The sequence below is a fragment of the Oncorhynchus kisutch genome, linkage group LG23 (genome assembly GCF_002021735.2).
Source record: "Oncorhynchus kisutch isolate 150728-3 linkage group LG23, Okis_V2, whole genome shotgun sequence".
NCBI lineage: Eukaryota > Metazoa > Chordata > Actinopteri > Salmoniformes > Salmonidae > Oncorhynchus > Oncorhynchus kisutch.
The window spans coordinates 26,517,858-26,528,231 of record NC_034196.2 but is presented as its reverse complement, the minus strand read 5'-3'; the positions used below and the strand labels follow the sequence as shown (position 1 = coordinate 26,528,231).

The window sequence follows — 10,374 nt, the reverse complement described above, 5'->3', positions numbered from 1 at the left end:
CTAATAGGAGGCACAGTGCCTCCATCTTGGCACTCCCCCAACATTGTACAAAATATTTTGGAAGCTTTAGAAATGCATGTATTAATTTCTACATTTGTATTTGCCTTTAAGTACATGTTTTACAGATTAATGTTACTGTCCCCACTACAACAAAAATACACTCAAAGTCATGCTTTTGTAAGATAATTCTATGGCCTTTTGTTTTCCTCGTCAACCCTTTTCACTTTAGTAAATAAGGTGTGGTACCTTTTTTGTGCATTTGTTCTTAGCCTGCATATATTTGAGTCGTTTTTCACTTTCAGAATTGGCCTCACAACCATATAGACATACATTGCACTTTTTCCCCATAGGTCGGTGCAGTACCCTCATTTCATCAGTGAGAGAAAGTAGCACAAGGAGCACCAGTTTAGTTTAAATTGCTTCACCAGTGTCATATTTCTTCATCCTTACTATCAACATTAGGAATGGGGGTAGGGGAATCTGATCGTAGATCTGTGATTTAGGGTAACTTCTACCTTAAGCTAATTTACATAGCAGGGGATTGCTCCCATTACCCAATGTGACATTTGTCCTTGTGTTCCAATCAAATCCCCCCAACATTATCAGCATGGAGTAGCTTAGCTCTGGAGGTCATCTCTAATCCTATAAATATGTGAAGTACATACTTTCTCGTCATGCACACATATACAAAAACACATTTTTAAGAATACACAATTTATTAGACATGTTTTCTTGCTTTTCAAACAATTCAGGTTAAAATCTATGCAGTGTTGAATGATTCAAGTATATTACAATGTACATATAAAAACAAGTGTGCAACAGGCAGTAGCCAGGCCAGACCCTGGTGTTTGGTTTCTGTATGCAACACTTTTTGTGGAACAACGATGTAGCCAAGGGGAGTTTGTGTCACCGGCATCGCCCCGGTCTGTCACATCTGTGACCCCCACTCCTCTGAGGCTAAAGTTAAAAGTTACCCACGGGTCAGAGTCAGGTCTCTACCTCCTCATGCAGAGAATTAATCCAGCAGCAGCAACACAAAAAGCACAAATGTCCACATTTGTTCAAAGCAAAACATATTTAAAAAAATACACTGAAAAACTAAAACCCCCAAAATACATTTTTGGCACTACTATAAAACAAACAGAACTACATTAAAAATGTGCTTTAAACCAGCTCAGCCCTGGGTATCACAATCATTATACATTAAGTGCATGATACATAGTTAGTATTGATATCAGCATAATTTAAGCTTTACAGTCTTAAACTTTTGTTAACACTGTCATAGGCAGATAACTTCCAGTAACAACTTATTCCAATTCAACCGAACAGTAGAAGACTAAAGTATCAGTTGCCAGTACCAGTTTGCACATTCTCTCCCATGATCCTACCACCAGTGCTGCACATTGTCATAGGTTTGTTTTTGGAATGACGGTCAGAGGGCTGCACTGTATATTAGCATTAAAAGGTATGGCTCCATTCAGAGGAATACGTCAGGATTTAGTCCATTAATGGAATGGGTTAGATTCACACACATCATCAATCATCTCAACTCATCATCATATGTTAAACAATGTGACATACCTTTTAGCAGCCATTTAGGAATGAAAGTGCCATGTGAGTTATGCTGCCATGCTAAACTGTAACGCTACAATAGAACTCCATTAGAAGAGATCCACCTGGTTTGAACCCCCTCCACCTGTTAGCAGTGCTTGACTTGGAATGAAAGTAGTGCAGGAGCTGTCTTGTTCCAAGTCTATCCATTAGATCATGTTCACCGAAATTCACAACTGGTATGCTACAGGGATTATTTTAAGAGTTCATAGACATTTTCCATTACTTCAGACGTTTAACCAAATGTTCATGACTATTATTATAGCCTACATGAAATAGTAAGCATTATTGACACTGGAAGACTGCTGTGTCTGATCCCATGTAGGCCTTCAATCTCCTGCCATTGTGCCCTTAATCAAGGCACTTAACCCCCCACAAACTCTCCATCTGGAGAGCTCTTGGGTGTGCAGGCTTCTCTTTTGCTCCAGGCCTGAAACACTTCTTATCAAGGTTCTGTTGAGCAGCTGATGTTTATGCTACAATGTGGTTAGACCAGGACTTGAAGAAAAGCCTGCACACCTAGTAGCTATCCTGGAGGATGTTTGCCATACTTCATATAAAATATTGCAACACTACAACCAAATATCTTTGTTTTTAATCAAATGGTTCCCTCATTAAATGAATCAGAGATCAAATGGATAAGGTAGGCTACTGTACATGTTTATATATAAGGCTCAAATATTCATGCTTCAGGGGAGATCTATGCACAGCAAGTTATTTATCAATTGTTATCATTTTTTTACATTACCTGCAGCAGAAATTAGCACAGACACACACTGAAGGGTCATTCCGATAATGGCTGATATGTCAATTTTTAAGTGTGCCTTCATGAATTACATTAGCTAAAATCATGAAATGCCTTTTCATGACCTGATAAACCCTCTTTTGGCAAAAGCCCTTCATGCGCATTCAGGCTGGCTCATTTTCAATAGGCACAATCTTGAACTGACATCCTACTGGCAAATAAACGTGAACAAAGCGGAATCAGAAAATGAATACCCATTGGCCATTGCTAGTCAACGCAGATCCTGCCTTCATTCCACTTTGTCTCTTTGTATGAATCTAGACCGGTGACAGGCTACTTTGTTTTATATAGGAGCCGGTATGCAATTCATCAAACATTTGAAGTGTCGGTAAGGCCTCCGGGTAGCTCAGTCCCAAGTCAAGCACTGCCTGTTAGGCATCACTTACAGTAAAACAACAGCGATAATTGGCATCAGGCAGGCAACGCTACTAGCTACCACTAATGGTGATTAATAACGCATAGCTGGGATGGCAGAGATCGTACATCATGGGCTTACTACAACAGGGTTGTATTTATTAGGGCAGACTGAGGCAAAACATTTTACAACGGAAAGTCAAGGTATTCAGCCTGTTTTCTTCTGGCAGGTGCCTAATGAATAAGACCCAGACTTGTCTGACTGGGAGAAGTGGTGTCAGTCTGTACCGCCATGACAGGGAGGGAAGAGTCCACATAATCACCCCCAACACAAGCACCTTCTCTGGGGATGGCAGAAGAGGGAGAGACCAAAGGAGAACAGGAAGGCATTCAGTATCAGAATGAAGGGCAATTAGAGAAGGAAGAGGGTAGACGTGTGGCCTCGTGGTATGTGTACTGTAGGTGTGTGTATACTGTACATTGTATAGGGAAGCCTGTCCACATGATAGAGGCTGTGTGTGACAGGGGTTATCTGTATGTGTGGAGATGTGCCTTGCTAGCCTGGTCCCAGATCTGTTTGTGATGTATTGCCAAAGGCCATATGAGCTGGGCTACACAGCACTAGCCAGATCTGTAATCAGGCTGGTGTCTTGCTGCTTGTGTCTGAAATCTCAGGAGGAACTCCTAGTTGAAGAGGATACCCCTGACAAAAGGCAATATGGGTACAATTTAGTAATTTTTTTTTATTTTAAAGCTATGTTGTTATTCTTATGGAAAGTAAATGTAACTAATTGCTATAAACTATCTTGCCTTTGCTGGTCAGGTATGTACACTAGTTGTAATCAAAATGTGACAAAATAAGTAAATTGTTAATAGAAACTCTAGTCGATGAAAATGGGGAGACCCCCTTGGTAGTAATGCAACAGTGGTGACTGAGTTTTTTCTGTAAGTCCATCAGTGTGTGAATGAGTGTGTGTCTAAGTCAGCCTGTGCACCTCCGCTCAAATCTGTACACACATGTTAGTGTCCCCATCAGTTTATTTTAGTCCGTTTTCCCCCAGAGAGTGTCTCTCTGGTTGGCCATCTCGGCTCACAGTCCCCAGGGGTTCTCCATAGCGGATCTTCTGGCCGGCCTTCAGGTTGAAGCTGAAGTCGTGCGGAGCCTCGAAGAGAAGGACTATAGTGGAGCCCAGGTTGAACTCTCCCAGGTGCTCCCCTTTTCTCATGCTCACTCCCTCCTGGTTGTTGTTGGACAAGTAGCTGAAGTCGTTGTACGAGCCTTTGCTGTAGCGTGGGCTGTTAGTGCGCAGCTCCTGGATACAGACAGAGAGACAGAGAAAGGATACAGTTTAGTAAATACATTCTAATAATGATCCAATGCATACAATGTCAAGTGTTTTGAGCATCTGGTGGAAAGGATTTGATCTAAAGCGACTTAGTCACGCATATATTAAGTACACGTGACACATGGGGGAATCAAACCCATAGCCCTGATGTTAAATGCACCCTGCTCCAACCAACCCTTAACACTGAAAGGATATCTCATAACTGCCCCATTTATCCAGTGCCCATCATGCGATGTGTAAAAAATTTGAGGAGAATAGTGAAATTGGACTAAGCCCCATTAGACGATGAGCAGCATGATAGCTGCTGAATGAAGTCATATCCTCCTGTTATGATGTTGACGGTCTGGTTGGGAACAGCTTGTGCCACTGGCCCCCCTCCTCACTTTTCATCTTTCTCGTCTCCCTCCCCCTCCTAGTTGTCTTCCCTCCCCTTCCACCTCCCCCTCTCCTCACCCTTCCTTCGCTTCCCCCTTCCCGATCAGGCTCTTCTTAATGACAGCCAAACCCAGAGCAGGTGATGGTGATGGCTTACAGTTAACCACCTCACCTACATATTAAAGCGTCCACGTCATCCTAAGCCTCAGGTCTAATCAATGGAAGTATATGGCTCCTATGGGAAATCAGTCAGTTTAAACACAGAGTGGAGAGATTAAATAGGCCTATCCGGTGTGTGTGTCGGCAGCTTAGGGAAATGGCCTGACATACAGGTAAGTGGGACAGGAAGCAGAGGGAGCTGAAGGGAGTGAAAGCTCATACTGCGAGAAGAAGTGTAATAGGGGTCAGAGTGACAATGGGTCAGAACCTCTCTTAAATCAGCATTATTTCTACTGTATGTACTGTTATGTCCTAATAATTCATCTTTGAGTAAATACTATGGCACGGTACCAGAATAGGCTCAGACCAGGCCCCCAGTGTCTGGTCTGGACCAGCTCTGCTGGACGGCTACTGTGTAGCTACCTAGTGGTGTTAAAAGTCCTGGTCTGCCCTAGAAAGCCTATGTAAATTACGATCGTCAGAACAGCCAAACTATTCTTTATTTTTACGTCTGTTTTGGGCTCTAAAATGTGTTTATTATGATCAAGTTCGATCCCAAACGTGAATTATTTTAAAGTTCGCTACAAATGGAGATATTAGTTAAATAGTGATCCATTCTGACTAGTACATTTGACGTCACACAGGACCACGTGCTGACACAGACCAATCACGGGCTGGCAGGTTACGAGGAGGCTCTCGCCCTCATGCTTTGCTAGTTATGCCCACTTTCACCATGATCCTTAGCGATATTTTTGTGCCAGTCAGCAATATGGCGGGCTTCAAATACTTCTATGGAAATCTCACGATGACGCGTGGATGACTTCTAGTCTGCGCTATCACTATCTACTGGTTTTAATGTCTATGGGTCAGACTAGTAAACATTCACCCTAAGTGGGCTGTAGCGCTAACTAACCTTGTCAAAGTAGATACGTATGGAGCCCACGTTGGTGGCCCCTACAGCGGTGAGAGAGAAGAAGCCGTGAGTCCACTCCCCGCTCAACACCACCCTCTCGTTATGGCAGAACAGTTCTTTGATCCAGCGGGCCACGCCAGGGTTCACTGACATCAGAGAGCCTGGGAGGGACACAGACAGGGAGCAGGAGGTAAATACACAGCTATACAGACATGACACAAAACATGAGGTTTAATACAAACACTGCAAGCAGCACCATATTTAAACACCAAATATGATTTTTAGGACTGTGCTATTTTAGATCAGATAGGAGTGAGGGTGCAAGGTGCAGCATGGCAAGTCTGAGTATGTAGAATGATTATGGTGTGTGTCCTGGACATCCTGGGATTGTCCTAGCATCATCCTACCATAGCAGAGTAATTCTGGTGTTTATATATGATGCGTATAGTAGGAGTAGGACAGTCCTAACAGGGTACTGACCAGGGAAGTGTCTTCTGTGGGCCACCCTCCAGTCTGTGGGGGAGTGGAAGCAGTGGTAATCTCCTGGAGCCAGGTACACCACACAGTGGAACAGCTCATTCCCCTCTTTAGTCACCAGCAGGTCCTGAAACGAGCTGGGGTCCTCTTCATCTGGGAAAACACACATACATCCACCGTTCTGGTCAGCAGGCAAGGTGTGTCATACAAACCAATCCTAAATGAGCCCTAATCTCTGAGTCTATTAGGTCTATAACATACGTGTAATATTTCCATCCAATCCTTTGAGATCAACAAGTCTAAAGGAGGTAGGGGGGATTAAGGGTCAAATTGGGATTGGGCATTAGACCAGGAGGGGGAAAGGGTAGAGGTATTCACTTGATGGCTTGATGGTACTGTTGATGGCCTCAGCCCAGGTGTGTGGTCCCAGGAAGGTCTCCAGAGAGTATGTGACTCCTTTGACTTGCTCCACCTCACAGTTCCGCACCCGCCCAAAGTGCAGGATCTTCCCATCTGCTGGGCTGATCTGAAAAGCACACAGACATTATGGCTTTAGCTAGGGATCTACTCCTCTGTGTGTATAAAAGCCAGTAGAGACAACTCTGATCAGACACAGAGCAGGAAGAGTAGTTCAAATTCATACACACCGTTCACACACATAGACAGACACTTCACATATACCTGTGAACATGCATGCACGCACAAACACACACTTACCACACAGTGTGAGTCGCACACGGGCCGGATAGCCGGTTTGAGTTTCCGTCTAAAGAACTCTCCCAGGTTCCTGTACTGAATTAGGTCTTCCACAGCAGCCTCCTGCATGTTGACACCAAACGTCCAGATATACAGACTGTAGACTGGCTTCCTCAGCCAGGTCGGCAGCTCCACCTGGTTCAGCCGACCCCAGGCCCGAGACAGCAGCCGTGTCGGTATGGTCTTGTACAGAGCAACCTGAACGAAGGAGGAGGAGAATGTTGGGTTACACTACACATAGCTAAACTCCATGTTCTCACATTGGCTACATCCTGGCTCCTTTTTTTTGTGGTCTGGCCAACTCCTATGGTCATTGTTACACCACACGACCATAGGAGTTGGCAACAGTGCACAAACAGATCTGGCACCGGGCAACTTCTTCTCTACGGGGAGAACTCTAGAAGGAGAAGCTAGAACCCTAGCAGACAAGGCTATTGAAGGCAAGGTGACATCTTGAATAAAAGTATTAGCCTCCCACTAGGTCAATTGCATCAAGGCCATGTGCGGGACAGGTAGTAAGGTTGAGGTGTTGACAGCGTTTTAAGGTGCCTGAATAGATCAAACTTTTGCACACCTGAAGTTCTGTCTTAGTTTACAGGTGCATTGTAAAAGCCTAAAGTGAACAGGTAGTTGCAAATTCAACTTTTCCAGATAACTGCAAAGTTTCAGTCGCATACAAAGCCATCAATTCACGGCTTTAAGGAGATCTAAACATAAACCTAGCCCTAAGCTGCACTCACCAAAACACAACCACATCTGAGCAGCAGCATAAAAATAAAAAAAATTGAAAGTTCATTGATTCCTACATCCCCTTCTACTCTATTTATCTCCGTATCCATGAGATGTGACCAGTCAAGTTGAAGGAGCCGCCTGTCACTTGACTTCTCTGCACAGGTGTAGAACATCCATCTGCGACTCACGCAGAGACACTTACAATGTGAAGCACGAAATTCAGTGTGCGTTGAAGTGAAGAGTGACAAAGCGATCTGATGATCTGACCCTCCTAGCATCTGCAAGCAGTCAGGACTGTTTAGACTCCTCTATCGCCTGAGCGATCCATATGATTTGCTGCTTGACTTGCTGCTGCTGCTGCTTCTAGCTGTTCGCTGGGCCAGGCTGGCATCATCAATAGCTTCTGCCTAGCTAAGTGGATTAGTCAGGTTCTGGACCAGCTGACATGAGGAAGGAGGAGAAAAGGGCTCTAATAAAGCTTACCTATCCTCCCCTTCGAAAATGCTGCAAATCGGATGTTGCAAGATATCTGATGATATAGATGGGGTTAAATACGCAAAACATGATTAATTTAATACCGGGCTAATCATGATGTGTGGAAGCAGGACTTGTTAATTATAATTAGTTGACTGTGCACTTTAGGGATCTGCAGCCTACAGGATCAAATCTGTCCAAGTCCAACACGGCTACGAACAGACCGCGACACAATATATATATATTTTTTTACATGGCCTCAGATGCGAGGACAGAATAATTAATAAACACAATGGCAGATTTAAAATAGGAGTTAAACAGGTAGGTAGGTAGGTAGGGAGGTAGGGAGGGAGGGAGGTAGGTAGGAGGGGAAAGGGCCTAGAAAATCCATTTGATCCATAGTGTGGCTCAATCCACATGGAGTTCAGGGCTAAATTAAAAACCATGAAGGTGATCAGAGTTCAGACTGAACAGAAATATAAATGTAGGGAGAAATACTGGGGCTTAATTAATATGGGTTACAACCCAAATTATTTTCCAATCATTTCGTTCTGAACAGAACCATTCTTTTTTCCCCCCTTCCAGCCAGCAAAATTAAGATCTGAACTGACTCAAACCCCCAAAAAGTGAATGTTTATATCGTTCCTTTCTGATCCTTTTTTGAAACATTTAGCTCGAACATCAAATGACTTCACCAATCAGTGCGCATAGAGCAGCTTGCTATGGAGGAAGCAAGTCCTAGTTGTTCACATGCATTGGAGAGACACATTTGGGTGCGAGATGCGACACATTTTGCAGGTGGGGAGGGAGCAAGAAAGGTTGGAGAAGGAGGCTTGGTTTGAAGTGTTGGGCATCTTATGACATGCACTATCTGAATTAGGCCCAAAGAATTATACCTACGGAGGAGCGGCTTTTATGAAGGAACTTTGAATGTCTTCGACCTTCAGAGTTGACTTAACGTTGGACCACAGCTAGCTAGCTAACAAGCTTGTGGATGTAGAGGCACCAGAATTTAAATAAAAACACGTCTTACCTTTTAGTAGTTAATAAATCCAATGTGAAACGTTACTATAGTATCTTTAACAAACATTGAATAAGTTAATCCATTCTAAATCGAATAAAAAAATCTGTCCCTAATTTCTGTACCACGCTTGTAACGTCAGTAGGCTACAGTAGCCTATGTTTGCGGGGGAAGCGCAGGTAGCCTATACACTCACTGGCAAAGATTTTAAGCTGGCAGGCAGACATTGGAACAAGTTTGAGTGAGAGTGAGGGCTTTGCGTAGGCACTTTGTTGATGAGAAAGAAAGTTCCCGGAAAGTAAAATAACATTATTCCCAAGCTTTTAAAATAACGGTTCTGTTCCGGAACAGTATAGTTCACTTCCGGTTCGGTTCCTCAAAAAAATGCATTTTCCAGTTTTCCTGGTCGCAACATACGGAACTTTGCAGATGAACTATAACGTACAGATCAAACTGATGAAATGAGCTGACAAAATGATTCAATATGATTGATAGAGAAGTACCCTACATGACCAAAAGTATGTGAACACCTGCTTATCAAACATCTCATTACAAAATCATGGGCATTAATATGGATTTGGTCCCCCCTTTGATGCTATAACAGCCTCCACTCTTCTGGGAAGGCTTTCCGCTAGATGTTGAAACACTGCTGCGGGGACATGCTTCCAATCAGGCACACGAGCATTAGTGAGGTCAGGCACTGATGTTGGGCAATGAGGCCTGGCTCGCAGTCGGCGTACCAATTCATCCCATAGGTGTTCGATGGGGTTGAGGTCAGGGCTGTGTGCAGGCCAGTCAAGTTCTTCCACACCGATCGACAAACCATTTCTGTATGGCCCTCGCTTTGTTCACGGCATTGTCATGCTGAAACAGCCTTGCCCAAACTGTTGCCAAACTGTTGCCAAAGTTGGAAGTACAGAATCGTTGAGAATGTCATTGTATGCTGTAGTGTTAAGATTTCCCTTCACTGGAACTAAGGGGCCTAGCCCAAACCATGAAAAACAGCCCCAGACCATTATTCCTCCTCCACCAAACATTACAGGTGGCACTATGCATTGGGGCAGGTAGCATTCTTCTATACATCCGCCAAACCCAGATTTGTCCATCAGACTGCCAGATTGTGAAGCGTGATTCATCACTCCAGAGAACGCGTTTCCACTGCTCCAGAGTTCAATGGCGGCGAGCTTTACACCACTCCAGACAACGCTTGGCGATGCAAATGGTGATCTTAGGCTTGTGTGCGGCTGCTCGGCAAAGGAAACCCATTTCATGAAGCTCCTGACTTTGCTTCCAGAGGCAGTTTGGAACTCTATAGTGAGTGTTGCAACCAAGGACAGACGATTTTTACGCG

At 44.0% G+C, this 10,374-nt stretch overlaps 1 protein-coding gene across 9 annotated transcripts in view; it reads right to left on the bottom strand.

Moving 5' to 3' along the window:
• Positions 1-904: 904 nt before the first annotated feature.
• LOC109868384 (phosphatidylserine decarboxylase proenzyme, mitochondrial) overlaps positions 905-10,374 on the bottom strand; it is a 37,721-nt gene continuing 28,251 nt past the window's right edge. For all 9 annotated transcript variants that reach the window (XM_020457902.2, XM_031802795.1, XM_031802797.1 and 6 more), the window contains 5 exons: positions 6,758-6,994; positions 6,419-6,566; positions 6,044-6,193; positions 5,564-5,724; positions 905-4,083 (listed from right to left, as the gene is read on the bottom strand). In XM_020457902.2, the coding sequence (XP_020313491.1) occupies positions 3,808-4,083; positions 5,564-5,724; positions 6,044-6,193; positions 6,419-6,566; positions 6,758-6,994 (972 nt within the window). In that variant the 3' untranslated portion in view covers positions 905-3,807. The remainder of the gene's footprint in view (positions 4,084-5,563; positions 5,725-6,043; positions 6,194-6,418; positions 6,567-6,757; positions 6,995-10,374) is intronic.